Source organism: Naumovozyma dairenensis, chromosome 1, assembly GCF_000227115.2.
Source record: "Naumovozyma dairenensis CBS 421 chromosome 1, complete genome".
Classification (NCBI taxonomy): domain Eukaryota; kingdom Fungi; phylum Ascomycota; class Saccharomycetes; order Saccharomycetales; family Saccharomycetaceae; genus Naumovozyma; species Naumovozyma dairenensis.
In genome coordinates, this window is record NC_016479.1 from 614,141 (window position 1) to 639,851 (window position 25,711).

General features: G+C 34.8%; 11 protein-coding genes and 1 non-coding gene across 12 annotated transcripts; 5 read left to right on the forward strand and 7 right to left on the reverse strand.

Moving 5' to 3' along the window:
* Window positions 1-897: 897 nt before the first annotated feature.
* On the reverse strand, window positions 898-1,860 carry BCY1 (cAMP-dependent protein kinase regulatory subunit BCY1; the record flags this gene model as incomplete). Its single annotated transcript, XM_003667626.1, has 1 exon — window positions 898-1,860. The coding sequence occupies one exon, from the start codon at window positions 1,858-1,860 to the stop codon at window positions 898-900; it is 963 nt and encodes a 320-aa protein (XP_003667674.1).
* Window positions 1,861-2,985: 1,125 nt separating this feature from the next.
* On the reverse strand, window positions 2,986-3,756 carry ATG45 (Atg45p; the record flags this gene model as incomplete). The annotated part of the gene is made up of 1 exon (XM_003667627.1): window positions 2,986-3,756. The coding sequence occupies one exon, from the start codon at window positions 3,754-3,756 to the stop codon at window positions 2,986-2,988; it is 771 nt and encodes a 256-aa protein (XP_003667675.1).
* Window positions 3,757-4,102: 346 nt separating this feature from the next.
* YKE4 (Zn(2+) transporter YKE4) lies at window positions 4,103-5,281 on the reverse strand (the record flags this gene model as incomplete). The annotated part of the gene is made up of 1 exon (XM_003667628.1): window positions 4,103-5,281. The coding sequence occupies one exon, from the start codon at window positions 5,279-5,281 to the stop codon at window positions 4,103-4,105; it is 1,179 nt and encodes a 392-aa protein (XP_003667676.1).
* A 358-nt stretch (window positions 5,282-5,639) lies between these two features.
* On the forward strand, window positions 5,640-6,110 carry EMC5 (Emc5p; the record flags this gene model as incomplete). The annotated part of the gene is made up of 1 exon (XM_003667629.1): window positions 5,640-6,110. One exon carries the CDS (start codon window positions 5,640-5,642, stop codon window positions 6,108-6,110), a length of 471 nt encoding a protein of 156 aa, XP_003667677.1.
* Window positions 6,111-6,954: 844 nt separating this feature from the next.
* Window positions 6,955-7,027, forward strand: NDAI0Atrna14K. Its single transcript has one exon. It is a non-coding gene; the product is annotated as a tRNA-Lys (tRNA).
* A 348-nt stretch (window positions 7,028-7,375) lies between these two features.
* Window positions 7,376-11,323, forward strand: SSM4 (E3 ubiquitin-protein ligase SSM4; the record flags this gene model as incomplete). Its single annotated transcript, XM_003667630.1, has 1 exon — window positions 7,376-11,323. One exon carries the CDS (start codon window positions 7,376-7,378, stop codon window positions 11,321-11,323), a length of 3,948 nt encoding a protein of 1,315 aa, XP_003667678.1.
* A 408-nt stretch (window positions 11,324-11,731) lies between these two features.
* Window positions 11,732-14,953, reverse strand: ULP2 (SUMO protease ULP2; the record flags this gene model as incomplete). The annotated part of the gene is made up of 1 exon (XM_003667631.1): window positions 11,732-14,953. The coding sequence occupies one exon, from the start codon at window positions 14,951-14,953 to the stop codon at window positions 11,732-11,734; it is 3,222 nt and encodes a 1,073-aa protein (XP_003667679.1).
* A 523-nt stretch (window positions 14,954-15,476) lies between these two features.
* Window positions 15,477-19,169, forward strand: NDAI0A02790 (uncharacterized protein; the record flags this gene model as incomplete). Its single annotated transcript, XM_003667632.1, has 1 exon — window positions 15,477-19,169. The coding sequence occupies one exon, from the start codon at window positions 15,477-15,479 to the stop codon at window positions 19,167-19,169; it is 3,693 nt and encodes a 1,230-aa protein (XP_003667680.1).
* Window positions 19,170-19,597: 428 nt separating this feature from the next.
* Window positions 19,598-20,107, reverse strand: IST3 (U2 snRNP complex subunit IST3; the record flags this gene model as incomplete). The annotated part of the gene is made up of 1 exon (XM_003667633.1): window positions 19,598-20,107. One exon carries the CDS (start codon window positions 20,105-20,107, stop codon window positions 19,598-19,600), a length of 510 nt encoding a protein of 169 aa, XP_003667681.1.
* A 146-nt stretch (window positions 20,108-20,253) lies between these two features.
* Window positions 20,254-21,702, reverse strand: DJP1 (Djp1p; the record flags this gene model as incomplete). The annotated part of the gene is made up of 1 exon (XM_003667634.1): window positions 20,254-21,702. One exon carries the CDS (start codon window positions 21,700-21,702, stop codon window positions 20,254-20,256), a length of 1,449 nt encoding a protein of 482 aa, XP_003667682.1.
* A 776-nt stretch (window positions 21,703-22,478) lies between these two features.
* NDAI0A02830 (uncharacterized protein) lies at window positions 22,479-23,900 on the forward strand (the record flags this gene model as incomplete). Its single annotated transcript, XM_003667635.1, has 1 exon — window positions 22,479-23,900. The coding sequence occupies one exon, from the start codon at window positions 22,479-22,481 to the stop codon at window positions 23,898-23,900; it is 1,422 nt and encodes a 473-aa protein (XP_003667683.1).
* Window positions 23,901-24,168: 268 nt separating this feature from the next.
* On the reverse strand, window positions 24,169-25,356 carry CDC123 (cell proliferation protein CDC123; the record flags this gene model as incomplete). Its single annotated transcript, XM_003667636.1, has 1 exon — window positions 24,169-25,356. The coding sequence occupies one exon, from the start codon at window positions 25,354-25,356 to the stop codon at window positions 24,169-24,171; it is 1,188 nt and encodes a 395-aa protein (XP_003667684.1).
* Between the last annotated feature and the right edge of the window lie 355 nt (window positions 25,357-25,711).

Consider the following 25,711-nt stretch of genomic DNA (forward strand, 5'->3'; position numbering starts at 1 on the left):
CATTCATTAATATTTCCAATTGTCTCAGATTATCAGAAGGGAATGGACTCTCTTTCAATTCCTCCGGAGATAATTCAGGGAAATATGTATTGGACCAAGGAGACCTGAAAGAATCAATGTCTCGATTATAATCACAACATAAATATTCTCTTTGTGAAACGGTAGGATCCCTAGAGATGGAAAGTGGGACATCAATACTTGATAATAATTCTGATGCTAAAGTGGGTTCTAATTCGATTATCTTGTTTAAATTTTCTGAGATTTTGGTGGGGTTTAATCTACGTAAAATATCAAGGGCTGCATCGTACTTGACATCATCAATTTCTTCTTGGTCACTCATTCTTCTTTAAGGTTGTATTCAATCGGGGTGCTTTCTTTCTTTTGAACAAATGGAGTTATCTATATCGTTTACCTTGTGTTTATGATCTCCTTTTTTTCCTTTTTGGTTCTTTCTTTAAAGGTGAGTGAGTTTCAGTTCCAATTTTCGAAAAAAAGACGTGTTAATAACAATTTCTATAGATGTACAAACAAAAAGTATTAAAAAAAATACGAACTCTCTGTTGAGGGAAATTTAGAGACACGACTATGTAAAACCCAATGTGTTATGAGATGGCTAATAAATTGCAAGAGTTTCTTTGATAACCCTTGGAAAATATATAAAATGATGAGATAAATAGTAGATGTATTTTCTTTCAAAGTCTATAGAACTAAATGATAATTTTAAAAACTAGAGAAAAAATATATATATTTATATTGACTCCAATGTGAAAGTCATTCTTTATAGAATATCATTCCCTCTTTGTACAATCTCCTTTAATATATATGAAAGCTGAGCTGAGTTCTTATTATTATAATAAAGTTGACGAAAAATGAGAGGAAGCTGGGAAAATAATATATTCAATCATGTTTAGCAGTTGGATCTTGCACTTTTAGGATTTCCACGGCAGGTCCCAACAATCTTTGGAATCCACTTCTACCTAAAGTAGCAACTTTGGTTCTCTTTGTAGCAGTGACAGTAGCTTGTCTTGGAACATTTTTCAACAAAGCAATTTCACCGAAATAATCCCTATCTTTCAGAGTAGTCAAAAGACCCTTCCCTTCTTTTGTGACAGTACATTCACCATATTCAATCAAATAGAAATTTTCACCAGTATCACCTTCTTTAATAATGACTTCACCTGCTTCATATATATGAGTATCCAATGCATCTGCCAATTTAGCTCTATCGTACGTTGTCAAAGATTGTAAAATAGGCATACTCTTTAATAACTCATCGTACATAACTCTCTTCTTAAAAGAACTTCCCAATAGAATCTTTCTAAATGTCAATCTATCAAGTGCCCATAAATGGCAATCAGTCAATGCCTTCACAGTAGCAGCACGTGGAGCATTATACATCAAAGCCAACTCACCAAAACTAGACCCAGCACCAGAGGAATTCACTGTGTTACCATCGACGATATATTCCACGTTACCTGATTCCACGACGTAGAAATAATCACCTTCATCACCTTGCTTTATGATGATAGTATCCTTTGGGATATGTTTTTCTTCAAGACAATTTATTACTAATCGTTTGGAGTCTGAATCCAATTTGTTGAAAAGGAAATTGGTACCGATGGATGATTCCAATCTTTTTAATTGTTCAGGATCCTTTTCGTGGTAGTGGTCAGGGGTCCAATCATCGAATGTGTTTGGTTGTAGGGATTCACCACTGACTGAAGTTCTTCTTTCTGCGTTTAATTTTAAACCTGGGGTAGGAGATTCAGATTGTATTTGAGTGTTTGCCGTTGCTGATGCTGAGGTGGTGGAGGATGACGAGGAGGACTGAGCATTGTCCATGAATGAAGATTTAAACATGGTTTATCTTTCCGTAGTTGTTGTTGGGATTTCTTGTTTTTTGTTGGATGGCTGGCAGTAGGTGAAACTGTCCTTGTGTTTTAAGATTGATTCGATTTGGATTCGATTAGGCTCGATAGGTTATATTATGTCCGGTACTTGTATAATTAATTATAAGGGTACAGCAACAATTACTTATTATCTTGTATATCGACTTGTAGACTTTGAATAAATGTGATTCAAAACAATCTGTTGGATGAATGGGAATTCTTCAAAAATGTAAGGTGTACGTAAGTTCGACGTCCAAACTTTAAGGGTTGGATTTGTTAACGGGTGACTTAACTTAACTTAGCTTAACTTAACTGCGCTGCACCGTACTGTACTGTACTGTACTGTACCATAGTGTCCTTGTTTCCACATTTTTAATTTATTCTATACATAGTACATAATAATACAGTACAGTACTATACAATCTAGAATATATACTGTGGTGTACGGATGTTATTTCCAACCAATTTAAGATTAACAGGGAGCAACGACACAGCAGCGGCAGGGGAGGGTGGTTACCCGGGATGTTCCCCAGATATTACATCCCCAGATTCCGTACTGTATAGTATAGTATAGTATAGTATAGTATAGTATAGTATAGTATAGTGTGTATATAGAGTCGATATTAAACTGATGACAGACACACTGTATATATAGGTTGTTGGCAATGTCGTGAAAAAGTATCTAGTTATGTAGGCTGGTGTATACTAACTTTAGATCGGATTAGCTTACATGATGAATACTCTCAGACCCTAATTGGCTCTATTAGCAAGATAAACGACGGTGAATAGAATGACAGGCTACATGCTTCATCAAATAGTTTATACTCGGAAGTTCAGCTTCAGAAAGAAGACTTCGAGTAGTTTACAGAGTCCCTTTTCAAAACTTTAAGCTCTTCTTTTTTTGTACTTTTAAATCTATACTTATGTACTTGTATTATAAAACAGAAAAACTAGGGGATATTTAAGGGAGCGTAGTATGGTTATATCGTTAAGAAAGCAATATGTTGTATCAGCAAATAAAATAATGTTCAAGCTTTCTAAATCCCTCTTTATTTTCTTTTCTTTAATGTTATCGACTATAAAAGAAAGGCCAGTGCTATCTGTTTTGTTTTTCATTTCTTATACCAGTATTGTTTGATCTTTTTGATAAAGAGACTAATGTACTACTAGACACTGAACTTGTTAATGTGTCATAGGTATCCCTTATACCACTGTTATCCTTTGATATATTCGAATGACAATAATATGTGTTGTTTTCATTACTACTTGTTCTTTGCAATTGGAAAGTATCATCCATATTCTCTTGAACTGAACAGAGTTCAACATCTATTTCCTCAGTACTACCCAATTCACTGAAAGAAGAAACATTAACATATTCATTACTCGAGGATTCGTCAATCTTAGTCTTCTTAGTAGTGCTATAAATATTGCAATCATTTACGTCCTTCTTGGGCTCCATATATTGGTTTCCTATTTCTAACGTGAAAGGGGCTTTTTCTGTATTCTCATCCACTATCTTATCATAGGTGTTACAGTCAGTTATATTATTGATATAACCTTGATCATCAATGGTTGTCTCAAAGCAAGGTAATGTAATCCATTCATCATACCCACTATTATTAGCATTCAGAATAACAAATTTGAAATTAAGCCGATCTTTCCCATTAACTTTGGGAACATCAACAGTGTATTCTTTTTTTGAAACATCATAATGTAGTCGATACTCTGTTTGATCCTCAGCATATTGCCAATTATTGAATGTACCTGTAATTAAAATTTTAGTTTGATGATTATAACCTAACTCCCTTATAAGGGTTTCAGGTATAGATAGCGTTATCATGTTCCGCTTTGGTATGTTATTATTCATCGTTCCTCTTAGACGTAGTCAGTATATATGGCTCTCTAAATATGAATTTAGGAAGTTAACTATACATACAGAGTAAATATCCTTTTCAAGTCACCGTTTAAGCAATGTATACATTAATTTAAATCTACTTTCCACTTCTTTGTTTACCGTGTTTTTCCACACACAAACAGTATGTCGCACACCTCGGCGGCTAATTGCAATCCCGGGTATTATTCTCGGACTACATTCAAAACACTACTCTCTTTTAGTAATGACAGCTCATCATCCATCATGGTATCATGTTAGTAATGGGTCGTCTTATGTACACACACACAGTTATATATATATATACATATATATTTATAGCCTAATCAGATACTAAAGACATAACACTAAACCCAACAAGAATAAAACTTAACTCTATTCCAAATTTAAAAAATTCATCAACATTAACATTCCCCCCTTTTGTATGACTTTTTCCCCTTAGTAAGTTAGGAATCAAACCAACTGTAGCCATATAAATAAACCCACCCGTCATCAATGGCATCAAAAATGAACTTGATGTATCTAAAGACGGCGCAATTGTTGTGGTTGTTGTTAACTCATTCAAATAAATCCCAATTAAAGTACCAGTCAACGCACCCAATGAAGTAACAACTTGCGTTTTTAAAGCTTCAATAAAAGTTAATCCATTGGCTAATAAGATGGCGAAATCACCTAATTCATGAGGTATCTCATGGAATGTTATTGCGATCGTGGTTATTACTCCTACTTGACTTGATTTATAAAATGAAGTCGTTAGAGCTATTCCATCTGTTACGTTATGAATTAGCCCTGTTATTACATTTAAATAAACTGACATATTCTTCTTCGGTATTTTTGTATGTTCTTTTGAAGATTCTTGACTTCTTTCCTCTTCCTCTTCTTCTTTTGAAGAATGCGAACGAGAATCAGAATGTGAATGTGAATGGGAATGTGACATGAATCCTGCATCTGCCTCGTCAACGGAACTGGTGCCACCATTCAATATTCTAATTATTTTATCTAAGATTAAGAAAATCATAAACCCAATGAATACAAACGTAGAGATCTCATTCATACTTGAATTATTAACATTTGTGAATAATTCAGGAATTAAATGTAAAAATATTTCACCTAATAAAGTTCCTAAACCAAAAGAAGACAACCCAGTCAAGAGTATATTATTATTAGTTCCTTCATTATTTATTCTTTGTAATGATGGAACTAACAACACAATTAAACATGGTAATAGTTGAATGATTGTCGTGGCAATGATGGAGTTATATGCTGAATTGAAAACAAAAACATAATCCTTCAAGACGTGCGTCAACGGAACAAATAACTTATTATCTGCCATTGCATTTGGTGCATGACTATGACTGTGAATGTTTCCATGTCCATGCTCATCAGTATGTTTAATATGCCCATTTGATGCAGAATCTGTCAATTCCTGTTTGTGAATATGTCCGATAGTTCTACCAACCAACAGTGCTAGTACATTCAGATATTTTAATAATGGTCTCATTTTTCTATTGATATTTTGAAGATACTACTTTTTCCAACATAAAAAACAAACAATAGTGGTAAGATTAATGATTAGAATGTGGCAATTCGCATAATCTGTTCTAAAAGTTGCAGTGTTTCATCCTTCTTCATACACATTTCGTACGTACGTGTTTAATATGAATACTGTTTTATATGGAATAATTGTTGGACCCGCGTAAAGGTTGAAATTGAAATATGCCTTTTGAGAAAAATATGCAAGTGGTGTAGAATCATCTATCATATATATTAGACAGTGTATATTCTTTTATAATACACTACTTCTATACAATTGGAACAAAAGTGAACTCTAATATTCAATATTCACACATCAAAAAATCATGTCAATTGTTTCGAAAGGATTGCTAATAATAGCCATCTTTCAACTATTGCATTCAGGATTTTCGAGTTATGAATTCCATCAGATTCTAAAGAATATATCATCTACAAATGATCATATGAACAATGCAGCTATAGAATCATTAAGTTTGCCTAAAGATATTGTATACGAAGCTATATCGGCATCAATTCTATTTGCCCTTTCCATGTTCTTCTCCTTGGAGAAACCTGAATATCTGCCAATACGTAACATTGATGGTAGTGAAAAAAAATTAAAACCATTGAAAGGAGACTATTTGAAGGAAATTGCATTAAATAAATCAACTAATACTGATAATTTAATTGGAGCAATCACTACGGGGGAAATATCATACACACCAAGTTTTATAAATATTCATGAAAAGAGAAGAATTGTGAAACAATGGATATTAGAAAATGAAAATGAAGTCAGTGAAACCAAGAAGGAAAAATAGAGATTACATATTTATCTATATGTAAAAGCTAGGTTTTTTTAATTACATAGTATAATACAACTGTGTGCTCTTGAGAGCCCTGTCTACAACTTCCTGAGCTATTATAAACGAACACATCCATCTTGGAATAAATACAAGTACATATGAAGTAATTATAAAAATTTAACGTAAAATAAAATTTGGAGTGATAGGTCCAGTTATATTTTTCGTAGACATTGAGAATGAATTGTTAATTGTTACGTTGGTATCTTTGGTGTTTACTTTGTCGATCGTGTCACGACATTCGCAGATTGTGTCGCGTCTTTGTGTGATAAATTCCATGCAACTTCCTGATGTGGTAAGGTTTACTCTGATTTTGTTAGTAGTGGTTGCACCAAACTAGGCACCCAAACTGTCGGAATTATAATGTATCTGGCATATCTAGTGTACAGGCACGTGGTTTTGTACAACACGATATATGTTTTCTATATAAAGGAAGTTTTATTCCATATGTAAAGTGTATAAAATATATTACTCTCCTGTCCTTGGACGGGGAGGAGCAATTCTGCTACGAATCTACCTATAAGGTCAGATCCTGCAGTCTAATCTGCATCCAATATATGGTTTAATATGTTATATCTCCTACCAAGCAATATACCTCGAATACAAACTTTTTAACGAATACTAATATTAATAGTACCATTATCAGGGTCACAGCTTTAGCAGTGCTGCTTCTTAACTGGTGTTGCTGAAAGGCTCAGCTCCATTACCTAGAGGGCCTTTGCTTATATTAAAATTAGAATAACAACGTGATCTTTGATTTGGATCATAGTTAAAGCACTATACCAAAAAAACATGAAAACAAGCCTTGTTGGCGCAATCGGTAGCGCGTGTGACTCTTAATCACAAGGTTAGGGGTTCGAGCCCCCTACAGGGCTAAATTTTTATATAGTTCTTATTTTTATATTCCAACAAAAAGGTGGTGTTCGGTAAAGGATGTTCAAATGAGAATTGTATTTTTGCCACCATTGTTTTGTGATGATTTGGGATTATTAAGAACCTTTACCTTTACTTACCATTAAATATCTCAACCGAGTATCTTCAATTTTAATAGATATATATGAAATACCACCAACTAAGCGGCCAATATTAGTTGTGTAACAACAGATACATTAAATAAAGTGCTAAACCCAGAATTGACGCTGGACCACATTACCTACCTAATTTCATTGTAAACAATTATAGTTAATCTCAAAGAGTCTTCTTCCATTGAACAGCACGAAAAAATGGATCCTGCCACCGATCCTTCATTACCTTCAATGGATGATCCACATTTGGAATCGAAATCACCTCTAACTCCGACAACGGGAGAAAGATCAGCTTCCACTCCGCCTGGAAAGCAAGAAACTATCTCATCTGATGCCACATGTAGAGTCTGTAGAGGTGAAGCTACTGATGACAACCCTTTATTCCATCCATGTAAATGTAAAGGCTCCATTAAATATATTCATGAATCATGTCTCTTAGAGTGGATTGCTTCTAAAAATTTAGATATAAGTAAACCAGGCACAAAGGTCAATTGTGATATTTGTCATTATCCAATACATTTCAAAACTACTTATGTGGAAGATATGCCTGATAGAATTCCATTAACTGTGCTCATAAAGAAAAGTATATTATCGTTATTAGGTAAATTACGTGTTATTTTAACGCTATCATTGACTGTTATATTATTGGGATTCGGCATACCAATAGCATGGAATGTGTTTGGTAAGCTATATACTTTTGCACTAGATGGTGGAGAGTTACCAATTAAAAATGAGTTTTGGAAAAGTGTGTTGTTTGGCTATAATGAAATCACAGACCCAAGTATTTTACAAAATTTATCATTGGCTGATATATTAACACAGTTATCATCCAACGTTAGTAGCTCAGTTATACAAATCTCTTTGATTATTATCTTACATATTGCACTTTATTTCCAATATGATATGATCGTTAGGGAGGACGTCTTTAATAAAATGGTATTTCATAAAATAGGTCCAAAACTTTCCACCGATGACATCAAGGAACGTTTAAGAGCAAGATTCCCAATGATAGATGAACAAATGTTAAATCACTTGGCAGAAGCTATGAGAGCCCGTGAATTAGGTGCAAATCAACCAGCTAACGCTGCTGATGATCATCAGAATCGTCCAAATGTGGAGGATGCGCATCAGAGACAAAATCACAATATTCGTAGACCTCAACATAACCATATGGCAGTTTTAGAAGGAAGTGATGAAGATGAATATAATGACCCAGATTTTGTTCCACATGATCATACAGACGAGTCGGACAATATATCTTTAAATCCAGACGAAAATGAAGATGAATTAGTGCAAGATGAAGAATTACATGATATGTGGAATGATAATGAACAGCATCATGAACCACAACAACACCAACAGGTGCGCCCGGAAAATATGGATGATCACATGGAAAACCCTTTTGAGGGGTTGATGAATCGTCGTGCTCAAAATCAATTTGATCGTTTAATTGATGAGCAACGTCAACAACAACAAGCAAACAACAACGTTCAAGGAGTAGACCCAATCCATATCGATGTTCAAGAACAAGAAGCTGACCCTTTACAACAGGAACAACAAGGTGCGCCTTTGATATTGAATATTAGATTAAGACTGTTTGATGTATTCTTATATTTCACAATAGGCATTACATTTGCTATTTCCTACCTATTGATCTCATATTTCATTCCAACTGCTATAGGTTATGGTTTATTGAAATTATATTTTGGAATCGTTAAGATTATTATCCGTGGTTTAGTCCAGTTGTATTATTTAACAAAAATAAATAAAGCTTATGAAACTGTTTCATTGAAACTGCCATTCTTGAACCAAATCACCGCCTGGATTGGAACAGAGATTATCAACGGCTACATTTTGTACTACTATAATGGATATCAAAAGAACGCAATGAAAACCTCGTTCTGTATGAGAGCGTTACCCACTGCTACCACTTACTTCACGGCAATTGCAATTATATGCATTGCTTCGGAATGGATTTGTAAAGGTTATAGTCGTACACATGGTATGCCAGGGAAATTCAAAAGATTAGCCTTCCAATTATTGTTCGCCTTTAAATGTACTTTCAAAGTGTTTACCCTTTTCTTTATTGAATTAGCAGGGTTCCCAATACTAGCAGGTGTAATGATAGATCTTTCCTTATTTACTCCAGTTCTAAAATCTTACAAAAACTTCCTATGCATCCCAGAACTTACTGAATTCTGGCCTCCTTCTGCCTTCTTCATCTATTGGACTATAGGTACATTATACATGTACTGGTTTGCGAAATACATTGGCATGATTAGACAAGATATCATTAGACCGGGTGTTTTGTTCTTTATTAGATCTCCAGAAGACCCAAATATTAGGATTTTACATGATAGTTTAATACATCCTATGAATATTCAATTATCAAGGTTATCCCTTTCTATGTTTATATATGCAGTTTTCATTATTGCTGGGTTTGGATTCCATACAAGGTTTTTCTTCCCACTTGTTTTGAGATCCAAGGTACTCCAAATCGGTGAACAAAACGAAAAACTTGAGTTTAATACTATTTTCTTCATGTTAAATACCTTCTATCTAGCTAAGAAAGTATTAGAATCAAACAAAAATGTTAAAAGGTTAGTTAAGGAGTATTGGACATCAATTTTCAATATCTCTTCTAAAAAATTACGTTTATCATCATTCATACTCGGAAAAGATATTCCAACTGAAAGGGGTCATATATTGTATCGTAATATGTTTTACAAGTTTTTGGCGAATAATAAAGCTAAATGGTCTAATCCAGAATTATATTCTGATCCTAAAACAACTTTACAAGCAAAACAATTATTCCAAGAGAATAAATCAGTGCATGCCTATTTTATACCCGATGGTGTTTTGTTACGTGTACCATCGTCGGATATTGTTTCAAGGAATTATGTCCAAACTATGTTTGTTCCAGTAACAAAAGACGATCAATTATTGAAGCCAGTTGATTTAGAACGTATAAAGGAAAGAAATAGGCGTAACGCAGGTGAATTCGGTTACTTAGATCAACAAAACACAGAATTTGATGAATACTTCATTTGTTATGTCCCACCAAATTTCCGCCCAAGGTATATCATATTGATTATCCTAATGTGGTTATTTGCTTCTGTTTTGATGCTATCATTAGCATTTGTTAGTCAAATGGCATCTAACATCGTATTGGCGGCCATAGTATTACCAATCGCAAGATTGATGAACGAAAATTATTACCAAACAATGAGTAATATATTAGCCAGGCGGCTCAAGAGGGCGTCATTCCATGGTATTGCGATCGGTGCTGTTGCGCTAACCTATTTTTATGATAGATATAAAATTTACCAAGCATCAATACATGGCAGAAATGAGCATGTTGTCAATGAAAATGAACATGCACATCCAGAAGAAGAAGTTCACCCACAAGTAGAAGATTTTGATCTTAATAATGAAGCACAGGATATTGTTGGGGTCATTGTTGAAAGCACTTTTTTCAAGATGATATTAGGATTTTTACTGTCTATTGTCAGTACTTCTTTGGCATATTTCGATATTTTAATTAATGTTGAATACGGCTTGAGACTTTCTTGCAGTTACATATTTTTGACTGTACCGACTCTAATCTCTCTAAAAGAGTACATACCATACGATTTTGAGAAATTCTATTATCTATACCAGGTGGCTTCTTTCCCTTATATTTTCAAAACATTATTTTCATCTATCAAAATATTCCATGAACATGGAAATGTAGATACTTTGACATTTTTAAAAATTTATGTTACAAAGCTGTATGAAGATACTTTGAAGAATATGTTGGTGAGGACTATACCACTATTAATTCTACTTCTTATATTTTCTGTTTTGGATATTATTTTGAACCCAGGGCTATATTCCGGTTATAATGAAGTTACATCGTTCTTACTAGAAGTCAGACTTTCCTCAACTCCGACAGATATCCCGTGGACCTTAACACAACATTTGTACTACTGTACTCTATCTATCTTCGTTATAGGATACATCATCTGGGAAACTAAATCACTTTACCAAAAGTGGTCAAAATTTATTGTTCAAAACGTCAAAGACGAAGTTTATGCAAAGGGTCGATCATTAGAAAATTTGCCGGACGAAATAACAGAAGATTCTAGCGACCTGTTACAAGATTAGGTCATTTTTGTCTCTAAAGTTTGTATGTCTTCAGGGGACATATCCAAGAACCGCTTGACTGAGGTCCGGTTAAATCAACATTGTCTCCTGTGTGGTGAAATAGCTCACTGAGTGCGTGCGATCTATTCTTCGAGTAATATTCATATATATCCTTGGAACCAACAACGTTGCTTTCTCTCTGTAACAACTCAGTGTAGACTATGTATATAAGTTCATGTGCAATCAATAATAAAATACTCAATATAGAAAGAAGTAGCGAAAAAGCTATAAAAATGATGCACCTCAATGAAGTAGCATTGATATTGGTAATATATGTGCAAATTATTCTGAATATTAAATTTATGGTTTTTTATTATGCAGAAATTATGTACGTAAGGTATTTTACTAGAAGAGTTTTTATTGTATCCATCATTCTTCTTCATCTAAAGAAATAGTATGAATTTCAGCGGAAGGTGTAATCTCCTGGCTCAAACTATTATTACTTCCTTCAAAAAATGCTGTTTTTGCAGCCAATGGTACACCATGCCTATGACCATAAACTTTTTTCGGAAGTTGTTTATCGTTGGTTTCGGTATTAAAGTCAAGCATGAAGTCATTTTCTCCTTCTTCATCATCATCTGCCAACTCCTTCGCAAGGTCAGCCCGAACTTGTTCGAAATTGTCAAGGTGTTCTGTTTTGCCATTGCCAAGAAGATTAACGTCATCATTGTTATCTTCAACATCAGAAATGATAATATTCTGTGATGTTTCAGGAGACGGCGAGACTACTTTTGTTCTAAGCATGGGTGAAGATATATCCCTTTTTTCTTTGAGTGCTTTATCGGGACTTGCATCACTTACATTCGAAAGTGATGATGACGAAGTATTCATCTGGTGAGGATCAAACTCTAAGCTTCTACTCTTCAGAACAGAATTCCCAAAATATTTGGATTTGACACCTTGTTCATCTCCAGACGTGTTCTTTTTTGAGGGAGAGCTTTCGAGGAATTTACGTGTTGATATTCTTGGCGGAGATAAAGATTCAGATGCGGTTCTAACAATTCGGTATTGTACTCTTTCAGGTGAAGTATCGTTCATTGCTGAATCAGAAGGATCGCTCTGAGCATTTATTGAATCAAATCCATTCTCAGTGTCAGCTTCCATACCCGTATCTTGGTAATTCTTTTCAGCAATATTATTACTGTCCATTCCATGTTTTTCAGCGAGTTGCCCTTCTTCTTGTTCATGCCGATTTAGTTCTGGGCTTGGTGGTTCCGACTTTAAAGCATCGGCAAGTGGTTTCAATTGTTCAACTGCATTCTCATCCTTTTCTTTAGTACCTTGCTCTTCACTTTCCTTCCTATAGTCCTCATAGTTCTCGATAATTTCTATATCTTCATTTGAGTTGTCACTTATATCGTCATCACTTGTTTTGGGATATATGTTATTTCCTTTCAGGTAGTCTACATAGTCTGCCTGCAAAGCCAGTAAAATGTTCCTTAATTTCTTCCTTGCCTGGCCCCTCGTACTTTTTTCAAAATATGTATTGATTTCTTTTGATGAATTTTTATTCCTTAACTTTGAGGTTCTCCACATAGACCATGTATCAGTTGGATTCTCAAAAAACTTCTTTGTATTCAAAATAACATGGACGCCACAATCACTCATATTTGGCTGTTGAGGAACCAGACATGTTTTCATTTTGATGTTAGCTTTGTCTAAAGTTATGTTATATTTATCTTCCGCATAGCCAATTATAAATTCCTTGATTGCATCAATTTCTCTAGTGTGGCTTTGTCGCAGCGAATCATAAGTTAATATTTGAACGATAGGCATATCCTCGGAGATATCTTCTTGGATTGTATTCAATTTTTCTTCCTCAGTGTTAGTTTCTTCCAACTTTGAGTTGTTAGATATATTTGATGATTCTTCAGGTTCGTTCTGATTTTTACTTACCGACTCTCTGGGTGTTGTATCAGGGGCATTGTCTCCTTGTTCAGTCGTTACAGAATCGCTGCTTACAGTGTCTTTCACGGTTTTACATTTTTCATTCCCAGGAATATTTACGTCGGTATCTCCTCTGTGCGCCTCTTTTCCTTTCTCATCTTTATATTTGTAATATCGGAGTAAATGATCTAGGTTTGTTATAATACATCCAAACCAATGATAATTCATATTGATCGGGACGACAACAAACTTTTTTTCAAATAACTTGGAATTAGAAACCCATTTTTTGACATTTCCATAATAATTAGATGGATCGCTTATTAATTTCGTATAAAAGAAGGATGACATAATGGAAACGTCATTCTTATTCAGTGTGCCTGCTTTGATAGATTGTTCAATAAAGTATTTTGTGAAAAAATCTAAAATTGTATCATTGATCCAGTCTTTATTATAAAGACATTTAAAATCTTGTTCGGTAATGGTATAGCTTGTTGCATCATCAAACTTATAGCAAAGGGAAGGTTTGAACGTTTCTGGAACTTCATACTCGGAGCCTATATCTTCTAAAGCAAGCGCTGTCTTTTCGCTGTTTTTTGTTTTTCGTGTTGATTTTCGTAGAGATTGTAAGCCAGATGACCACTCTTCCTTATGTGAATTACTCGAGTTCGAATAGAAACTAGAGGAAGATATTCCTCCTTGGGTATCATTCCTCGGTATTTTTATTTGGTGTGATGCACTAAAATTAGAAAGCCCCTTAGAAGTACTCCTTCTTGTCAGTGAATTGAGCGGTTTCTTCAAGAAATTGCCTGTCTTTGGTCTCGATTGGAATGCATTTTTCAAAGTTTCTTCGGCAAGTTTGAAATTGGTTTCCTCTTTCCCTTCTACGATTAAATAATTTGTCAAATCTCTCTTTTTTGATTTCCTAGTAACATGTATTCTATCATTTTGCGATAAAATTTCATATATTTTTTTAATTTTATTATCACTGATGTCGCCATTATTAGCCCATAACAAACATTTAGTCTCGACAATTGTCCCAGTTCTTGAAGCTAGTAACGTTCTTTTAGATTTTAGGATTGTTCCTAGACAGCTATTATTCTCATCAAAGATGACTTCTTTACAGTCTCTTATCAAATCTAAATCTCCCCTTCGAATTTCAAATCCATTGAATATAAAGCTTATCCTTGGTCCCTTCCCCTGTCTGTTACTCGTAAATTTCATTATCATTTTATCTTGTGACTGTGACTTCCCTTTGACATCAAAACTAGTTAGCGTACCGGAAATATTAAATGCAATTGAAATTATAGAATTATTATTCATATTCTTGGATGATGCTGCATCACGTGGAGACGACAGTAACAAACCAATACTTTTTTTTGAAAGCGAAGTACGTTGCTTTTTCAAAGGTGTATGATCATGTATGGGCTCAAATTCCTCATCTGAAATTACATTTACATTTTGTAAAGGTGATTTTGAGATAGATCGCACTGATTCATCAGGTATAGGTAAAAAATGCTTTGAAGAATTATTAATATCTTCAATCACTTTAGGGTCTCTTCTTTTATTTGTGTAGGCTGTATTACGAAGTGGTGTCGATGGGATATCGATGCTTCTAGGACTTGAAAGGTTATCAACAGGAACGAAGGCACCTTGTCTTCGTTTGGGTTTTTTAGTTTTTTTTGAAGCCTGTTGCGATTCCATCATATACAGCCTGTAAACTAGATGTGTGGTAGTACGAGCACCTATCTATTTCTCCCAGATGTGTAGGCTTTCGCAATCTTTTGTATTCGATTTGATCTAGCAGTTCTGAAACCCAACCACAGACGACAATAAATGCAGAGAAGGTAGGTAAAATGGGATGGTAGATACCAACGGCTTGTGCATATGTTAATTGCTCGAACTATTATGAGATTTGTACAGTTCCCTTGGCCAGTTGTTGCAGTGCAGTAAGGTCAAATAATCGCTTGATAACATCGTCTAGGAGCACTCACTATCTTTTTTCTTTAGATCAAACGCCAAAAAAAGACAGACTACTTAGGGATCGCGTTGTACGTGTTCGCACATACGTCCTTTAAGATTCAATATAAATCAAAGGACATGCTAGAGACTTAAAACTATAGAACAACAGACAAGAAACAAGAGCACGATAGGATAGCAGAAATTCCGTTCTATCTGAAGGTAATTATTGCAGATATCTGAGGCATTTCCCCCTTTTTGTACCTTAAACATGTTTGACGGGCAGCAAAGCCAGAACAATTTTACATACCCTCAACAACAACAAGTTGCTCCTCAGGAGCAAGGACCTTCCAACATGAGCTTCTGGTCTACACAGCAAGATACGAATACGAATGCCACTACTGGAAATTATTCAGCTCCTGCAACACATGCAAACCAGAACCAGAACCAGAACCAGAACCAGAACCAGAACCAGAACCAGAATCAGCAGTACATGTATGGTAACTCTAGTAATACTAATATGGCTAATCTGATGACTACGCATCCTACAAGTTATATTAATAGCAGTTATTTGACCTCTAATACTAATTTGCAGCCAAGTCAGACAGGTTTATATAATAACAATGGACCGATTCCTCCTCACTTTCCAACTACCTCAACAAACTCAAATAGTCCACCTGTTCAAGGTCAAAATAATCAATATTACCCTTCCAAAGCAAATGAGGCCAATAATCCAAGCTACAACCAATTTCCAGAGGCTGCTAACCAATATCAAAACATATCTTCACAGCATCTTCAACAACCACAATCAGCAAATATGAGTCAGCCAATGGCAACATCGCAGCAACATAACGATGTGCCTACCTCTAATTTCTCCCATTCTAACATTAATGTCAACTCAAATGTAGGACAAAATCAAACGTTGCAACCAATGAGGCAACAATTGACCGGTTACTATCCAAACCCATCTGATCAGCACTTGAATGTAGTACCAGCTTCAAACTATACTCCTCAAATTGAAGCCACTCCAATAGGAACTAACAACGACTCAACACAACAGCGGCGCTTGGAGCCACAACAGACTGGGTTTTATATGAAAAATAACCAATTCCCGTCGGAACCGTTGAAGCCAAACGCAACGGGATTTGTCAACTCTTTTGCCAATAATGGTATTGATCAAAACATCAAGATACCTCCTATTAGATTATCTTTTTTAACCGCAGCTGACCAATCTAAATTTGAAATTCTATTCAGATCAGTAGTTAAAAATGGTTCGAATACAGTATCAGGAATTGATTGTAGAAAGATCTTGATGAAATCTGGATTACAACCAACACAGTTAGCAAGAATTTGGTCTCTTTGTGATACTTCGAAGGCCGGCGAATTATTATTTCCTGAATTCGCGTTGGCTATGCACTTAGTAAACGAAGTATTACAAGGAGACTCGATCCCATTTGAATTAGATACGAAAACAAAAAATGAAGTCGAAAGTTTCATTGATGCAATCAATTTAGCTATTGTTGATGATCTAGATACAGGGACCAATGCGGGACAAGCAACTGCAAAAACGCCGTTTGACAACCTTATTACTAATAATAGCAACAATAATAACAATACACCTAATGTGCAGTCGCCAAATACAACTGCAGCTACTGGTCATATCCAACCGCAGGTGACAGGATTTATCCCTGATACAAGTTTTGGGCAACCATTGAACTTACATCCAACTGGTATGGCACCAATGTTTCCACAAAGTACAGGATATACTCCTCCAATTCCACACACGACGGCGCCAACGAACATGCCCGATGGATCTAATGCTGTGCCACCACCAATTCAACAACAGGGAACTGGGTATCATATGCCTCCGCAAATGACCGGAAATGATGGTAGTAATGGTCTACAGAATGTACCACCTAACACCTTATCAGGTACTTTGCAGCCACAAAGTACTGGTTACAATACAACCAATAATACTACACAACAGGGATACATGCCTCCTGCAAATTCTACTGGCGATATAACACAAGCAGGACAACAGCCATTACAGCAGAATGCAACTGGCTTCGTTCCACAAACTTCATTTGGTATGCCATTATCTTTCCAATATACTGGTGGTCCTCTCACGATCCAATCACAGCAACCACAAATTAATTCTATTAATTATAACCAAACAGGAAACGGTCCATTGCAGCCTCAACCAACCGGTTATTTACCACCATCAAACTTCAACCCTACTGTTCCACTAGTAGCCCAAAAGACAGGCTTTGGTAATAACGAGCTCTATACGCAGTCGAGTTTCGTCAATAAAGTAGTTCAAGAAGAAGAGCAGGATGTTATAACCCCAGAAGAAAAATCCTTATATTACAAAATTTTTGCTACTTATGACTCTGATAAACGTGGTTATTTAGATTCTCCAACTGCTGTTGAAATTTTCAGAAAATCAGGTTTAAGCAGAGGTGATTTAGAACAAATTTGGAATTTATGTGATCGTGATAACAATGGACAATTGAACAAACAGAGTTTGCCATCGGTATGCTATTTTGTATTCGGGAAATTGAATGGGAAAGATTTGCCAAATAAATTACCAAATAGTTTGATACCATCTAGTGCTAAAATTTTAGATTCTGTGAAAAATCAATTGAAAACTAATATTAATAATAATACGGGCTCTCGCACTTTCACCAAAAACGATGCCTTGAATTATAAAAATGATGATTCAGTCAATACTTTACCCATCTTTAGAAACCGTAGAAAGACTAATAGTTCACTGGGTATTTCTGGTACATCGAGTCTGTTAAAAGCGAATACTACAACTACATCTCCTCAGGCAACGAATAAAACAAATGAAAGGTCTGAAAAAGAAGTAAGACAGAAGATAGATATATTGCAAAGGCAAATTGCTGAAAAAGAAAAAATATTAAGCAGACCAATACCAGAAGATCCTATCAAATCTATAGAAAAACTTAAGGCTGAAATTAAGAATGTATTCAATTCCAGCCGTGCCAATAATCAAAACGATCTTGAGAAAAGATTCCAATACCTGTTGACAAGACTTCCTGCATTGTTTTCAGAGATTAATGAAGTAGATAATGCGATTGCTGATAATAAAATCAAATTATTACAATTAAAAAATCAACCTACTATTATTGGAACGGGTCCGAATGGAGAAGTTACTGAGAATGATAGAAAGAAAGCAAGGACAAGGGCACTACTAAAGGTAAAAATGAATGCATTGACAAATTCGTCTACTGAAGTTTTTAGCGATGAAAAGTTCAAACTAGCTTTGAATGAAGTTAGAAACGAGCATGACAAAAACCAAGGAATTATTGATGATATTAGAATGACTATAATGGATATGTCAGCATCTGTAGCAACTTCTCTACATCCTGGAGCGCCCAATATTGATTCATCTAGCTTTAATAAATGGGAAATGGGGATGGGGATTGAACCGGAAGTTTCCTCACTTTTGAAAGAACTAAGGCAAACCAGAACTAATGAAAGCACAGCTACAGTGGTTCAAGAGAGATCTCCATCTACTTTACTGACATCTACTGAAGGGGACATACCAAGGGACACTAAAGATAAGAACGCTATGTTCAAAGAAAAGATGAAAAAGAGGATGGCAGAAAAACTATCCAGAATTGATGTCAATGGGAGGAGAAGCCCAGATATGGTTAATGCCAAGAACACCTTACTAAATCGAGATAGAGATCAAACTGGACCAACAACTGCCGTACCTACTACAATAACGAGTCCATTTGAGGATAATATAACTCATCTTTCTGACAATAAAGTTGTTAATGATAGCGCTGTTCCTAAAGGTAATTTTTCTGGAACTGATGATGATGTTGACGAAGAAGAAAAAAAATTACTTGAACAATTGCAAAAAATTAAACTACGAAGAAAAGCAGAGAAAGAGAAGAAAGCTGCTGAATTGAATAAAACAACAGGTGCAAGCTAAGGATTTGGATAGTTCCTGGAATAAGTCGTGCATGAAAAGAGTAAAAAATAGTTCTGAGCTTATGGGAATTGTGTTCATTCGTTGGATGAAGGTGTTATCTATTCATTTACATTAGTATATGTTTCATTTTATAGACGTTAACATTGAGCATTAAACATGATACATAAATGACAAACAAAAGTCACGTTATCTTTTTGTATGGTTGTAACGTTGTGCACATGTAACTGAATTTCTCTAGCGACATTATTCTAATTTCCTAGGTGGCAAACAAGAGTGGGAGCCAAACTGAATTCACTAGATTTAACACAGGTACGAATCTAATGCATTTTCCAAAATTGCCTGGAAGGAAAGTATATATCCGATGCGATGAAATTTATGATCACAAGACCAATCCTTTAAGACACGTTTATAAGAACGGTTGGTAAAAGTCAATGTGGTTTATAGTTTGCCATTGGATCTTCTAACTCCGGATCTTTTATTTTTTTTGACTGAATGGGCAAAAGCTTATTCGATTTTGTCTTTGTAAGTGAATCATCTAGGAAATCTTTTGAAAGTTCTTTCCTCATAGCCTCTCTATATTCTTCTGCTTCTTCTCTAGGTTCGAAGAAGGTATGGTCCACATGAATGGTGTTTCCATTTAGTTTTGTACCATTCAAATTATCTACCGCTAGAATGGTAGATCTCTGGTCTTCATATTTTAAATATGCAAACCCTTTGGACTCACCGCTTTGATGATCTCTCACTAGGAATATATCTACAGGAATACCAAATTGGGAAAAAACTGTTAAGATATCGGCTTCTGTTAAATCTCTTGGTAATCCTCCTATGTAAATATAAGCTTGATCTTTGTATTCATGGTGCCATGATTGTTCTTCAGATAATATCCCCACATCTAGTTCTTTTTGATTGATTCTTTGAATGGATTTTATTTGATTCATTGCAAAGATGGTATGATTATGGTTGCTTCGTAGTTGAAGATTCTACGGAGCTTAGCTCATTGCAAGGTTTTCAAAATAATTAAAGTTTGTATGCTTTTTCTCTTAGGTTAAATCAACGTTATATTGAAATTTCAGCTTTTCAAGGTTTACTTATTAGATACGCGAACTGCACCAATAGAGTCCATGTAGTCAAAAACCATTAGAATGGCTAAGAATACAACACTATATATATATATATATTTTTGTCGAATAATGAATATCATCTTTTTAAGGGACGTGTGAGACCGTACTATAAACAAAAAATTATAAGTTAGAGTAATACAGAAAAAAATGAATCTATGAATGACGTTTCTTTTTGTTCCTTCTGCTACAAGCTCTTCGAAAATTTGTGCTTCTTCTTGTTCCACTTTTGTTCTAAAACTACGCTGAAATACTTTTCCAAGCAGTTCTAAACTTTCAGCTCTCCTTATTAGAGTTTCATGTGGTACACTTTTATCACTTAGTACAGTATCACAAACGCTTCGTAATGTTGATGTGATTTCAAATTTAGAACCATGCCACGCTGCGGCCAACACTTTACCCATAAGAAGTTGTTCTTGTTGTGCAAGTTGCTCAGGAGTTGGTTTTATTTGTTCTTGACCATCCTTATCGAGTAGTGGTTCATTATTTTCAGTAGCAGACTTCATTTTCTCTAATTCCTTCATTGTATTTTGAGCATCGATTGCTGCAGAGACAGTTCTTAATGTATCCATAAAGACACCACCTTTTGCTTTCACCGTATGGAACATCCCACCGAATCCAAACAAATTTTGAGATGCCAAAAATATTTTTGCCTTTTCCTCATAGATTTCACCAATTGCATGTAAAATATCGAGTCCAAATGATTCCATTTTCAAAAGGTTGGCTTCTTCTTCGAATTTTCTTGTGAATGATTGTTTACAGGCATCATCATACACACTTTCAGTAAGAATTGATAACCTTTCAATCAATGTATTACTTAATTTTTCAATACTTTTCTTCTTCTCTTCATTTTGTTCTTCTTCAAATTCTTCCAATTTAGTCTTTTTCTTTGGAATTTTGTCTTCCTTCGACGAAGAGGTCTTTGTTGTCGCCGTTGGGTTGAAATTCTTGTTAGAAGATGATAACCTATCAGCCCCTTGACTATGTTGTAGATTTTTCGTCCCTTCATTATCATTTTCCTTTTCCTTTTCCTTTTCCTTAGCCTTTTCAGCTTCATCTTCAGCATTCAATTCTTCAGTCTTTTGTAAATTTTTCAAGAGAGTCAATTCACCAATATAACTAGCAAACGCATCTCCACCAAATATGGCAGAGAATTGTTCTGCAGCGTCTTCAAACCCATTCTGTGGTATAGCTTCCTTTTTCCCATACTTATCATATTTCAACCTTAACGATTCATCACTTAGTACTTGATATGCCTCTGAAATGGCTTGAAACCTTTCAGTGGCTTGAGGATCATTGGGGTTCTTGTCAGGATGTTCCTTGATGGATTTCTTCCTGTATGCTTTTTTGATTTCACCTTGTGTGGCGGATGGTTCGATTCCTAATAGGTCATAGTATGCAGTATCTACGACCATGGTTTTTTTCCGTGTATTCTCGAGATTCTGACGAGGAGGAACTGAATAGATGTATAAATGAATGAAAGGATGAAGCTGTAGCTTCTTTAATGAAATTATATAATTTCTTTGTATTGGTTCTGTTCTGTTCTAATCTATTTTGTAACGTTACAATGTCTGCATTTCTTCTTTGAAGGTATCGGTGATCTTCCACGTAATGCTCTTGACCCTAATGAGGGCTTGACAGATAGTTAAGAACTTGGAACTGATTCTGCCCTTAAAACGTTTAGTCCTCAGCCCTCGCACCCGCGGTCAAATAAATTAGACTAAAATCCCGGTTACCCCGCCTCACCTTTTGTAAACCTAGGGTCTAGTATGAATAACCATCGGACAAGCCCGAACATAACACAAAAAACACCTAAGAAAGTTATTTTGCTTTTCGGTGAAAATTCGGGGAAAAAATTGGAAAATTGGTACTTTACTTCACTATACTGTACTATTGCTATAGTGTATTGTTGAAGCACAGTGAGGTGAGCTACTCGTTTACCATTGTTAACATTAACATTAACATTATCAGCAGTATTAAGTAGTCACTGTCATCACCAGAAAAAAGGGTAGTATCTGGTCATATATCTAACAGTCTAAGGGAGACACCATTCCTATTCATTGAACCATATTCGATAAAAAGAACGAAGCAAACATCTTACTTCTCGGTCATTCACACTCACAATAGCTGCTTTTCTCCTATTCCCCATATTATATATCTATATACCATACCCTTATAAAAAACATCAAAAATGACTTCGTACAAGAAACTAGTAAAAGGTGCTACAAAGATTAAGATGGCCCCACCAAAACAGAAATATGTCGATCCAATCCTATTAGGGACATCAAACAATATCGAATTCCAACAAATTGTGTCAGAATTGACGTCAAGAATAAATAATTGTAACATTTGGTCTGTCATATATAAGACATTAATTGTCGTCCATCTTATGATATCCATTGGGGAACCAAACGTTACATTAAGATATTTCAGTAAGAATTTGAATTTCTTTGATATAAAGAGGATCTTGAACTCTTCTAAATGGTCAAGTAATGATCTGAAAGCATTGGAAAGGTATGATAGATATATTAAGATTAGATGTAGAGAATTCGGTAAGTTTAAAATAGATTTCGTGAAGGATTCATTCTCTTTCAAATCGAAGAATAATAAGGAAAACAATGGCAATAACGATGACAACGACTATGACGATCGTAGGAGACTACACTCTGATATTCATTTGGATTTAGATATTGTGGAATCAATTATTATTATTATCAGATCATTGGTAGAAAATAAGTATTCAGTCTATGATTTACAAAATAATCCATTATTATTGTACGCATTTAAATTGTTAGTTCAGGATTTATTGGCCTTGTATAATACTTTGAATGAAGGAGTCATCAATTTGTTGGAATCATTCTTTGATCTGGATCGTGCTGAGGCGGGTGAAACTTTGGACCTTTATAAAGATTTTGTCGATCTGACGGAAGATGTCGTCAATTATTTGAAAACTGGGAAAGCTGTTGGTTTAAATATACCGGTTATTAAACATATAACTACTAAATTGATCAGATCCCTGGAAGATCATCTAAATACCATTTCTGATGATGTTCAAAATAAGAGAGTAAGTGAGAAAAATGACAATGTAAGAACAACTTCAAGAACCGTTAGTCAAGTATCACAACATAGTACTAATAATACTACTAGATCAGCAGCTGAACAAAGATTAGAACAAATTAGAGAACAAAAACGCATCTTGGAACAACAACTACATAATACTCAAGTCTTAATGACGCCAACTGTGGCGGTTCAACATTCATTTAATCCATTCACACCTGAATTAAACAATCGACAATCAACGTCAACTTCCACTCCTCAATCTTATAATCCATTCACTCCTGAATGGACGGGGAATATCAACCCACTTCAAAGCCCTGCCCTTAACGCGAATAATACGAATCAAACTTTCACTTTTGAAACAGTACAACAACAACCTATCGTAGCTACTCCAACAAATAATCCATTTTTAATGCATCACGAACAACTTCAACAACAACAACTACAAGAACAACAACAACAGTTGCTTCTACAACAACAGCAGCAGCAACAACAACAACAGCAACAACATAATTTATATCCAAATCAAACTCAAAGTTTTACCCAAGGATTTTAAATGCGTTTCATCAAATCGGTAAAAGAATGTGTATTAATAGTATATACATTCCTTTTAATAAACCTACGACATAGTTTATCTTCATAAAGTTGATTTACCGTGTCATTGTTACTCCATGACATATTATAGACTATATCGGAAAATAATATCGATAGAATATACAAACTTCATAAGTTTATTTATATATATTAATATATAATAATAAAAATGACAATGTAATATATATTAATGAATAAGTAAATACAATTTTTTCTCTATAGAAACTCTATCATAATTTGTTTTCTTCATCCTTTTCCTGCCTCGATAATAATTCTTTCCACTTTTCTGTCAATTCTTTAATGGCCTGAGGATCCAATGCAGCATCTATAAGATCTTTAGGTACTTGATTCTCAGAATGTTCCTTTGAAACAAATCTACCAACGTTATTCTCTTTAACTAATCTTAGTTCATAATCTTTCTTATCACCTGATGACTCTATGAGTTCATTCCATGAAAATAGCAAAGGATCTGTTTTCCGAGCAAATGGATTAATGTCGATCAAAAAAATCTTATTGAACGGTCTAGGAATATAAACGTCAACAACAAAATCTTTATCAGGAAATTTTGGTACAATAACATCCTTGACAAATCCATCCAACATATCTTTGAACTGATCACTCAAGGCATCTAAATAATCATAATAATTCAAATCTCTTTGACTTATACCAATAATTTTCCCATTTTGTACAAACACTCGAAATTCCAAGGCAGGATTAATGTCGAACCATTTTCTCAAAATTAATTCAAATTCAGGCGTATTCGATTTCCTCCTTTCTTCTTCTTCTTCTTCCTCCTTTCCTGTACATTCATCAAATGCGTTTTGTAAATCATGCATAATATAATTAGAAGCATTTAACAAAAGATATAATTCATTGACTTCATTACATTTCATAGTATTATTAGGTAAAATCCACGTAGCATCTCTCGGAGCTGACCAATTCAACTTAGGAGTCACACTACCTAATTCATCAATCGCACTCTTAAGTTTATTATGAAACTCAGGGAAATGAACCAATGGATCTACACGCTCATTTTCTTGCTCCTGCTCTGAAGAAGACTCATCATTTGCGGCTTGTTCTTCCCAATCACTATATTCATTCTCGTCATCATTCGTTATACCCTGCGTATAAAATGAAGTAGAACTATCCTCATTAGGCAATATAATACCATCTTGTTCTAGATATTGGATGAATTCATTAGGTAACGGTTTAATAATCATAGCTTTCGGGATATGTGATTTGAAAAGTGGGTACCATTTGGAAAATGAACAATTTGAAATTTGAGATTTTGTCACTGAGATGTTTGTTAACGGTGTATAGTCTTGTGAGGCCATTTTTGATTTGCTTTCTATATTATTTTGTGTCTTCTGATACTTGCTGTTGTGATAGTGGAAATTTAGCACACAACTTTTACACATCTCATCTCATCTCTTTATAAAGTTTTGAAAACTAGTTTTCCCACACGGCACCTTCAAAATTCGACCATTATCTCCCGTTCAATAGCCGCCCAACTTAGAGAGCAAACTCTCATTGCCGATAATACTTCAATGTAATGTTACAGATACATATATATAATCTAAAATCTAAATAAGATTGAACTGTCATATTAAGAATAGAAAACAATCGACACATGATGCCAATAAAATGTCTTTCTGTTTTGGCCAGATTATGACATTTTTGTTAATTTATACTTAAATTCTAGATATCAAATGTATATTGAAGGTCATTAAAACACTGACGGAGTCCCTGGTAGCCAAACACTTAGTTACTATA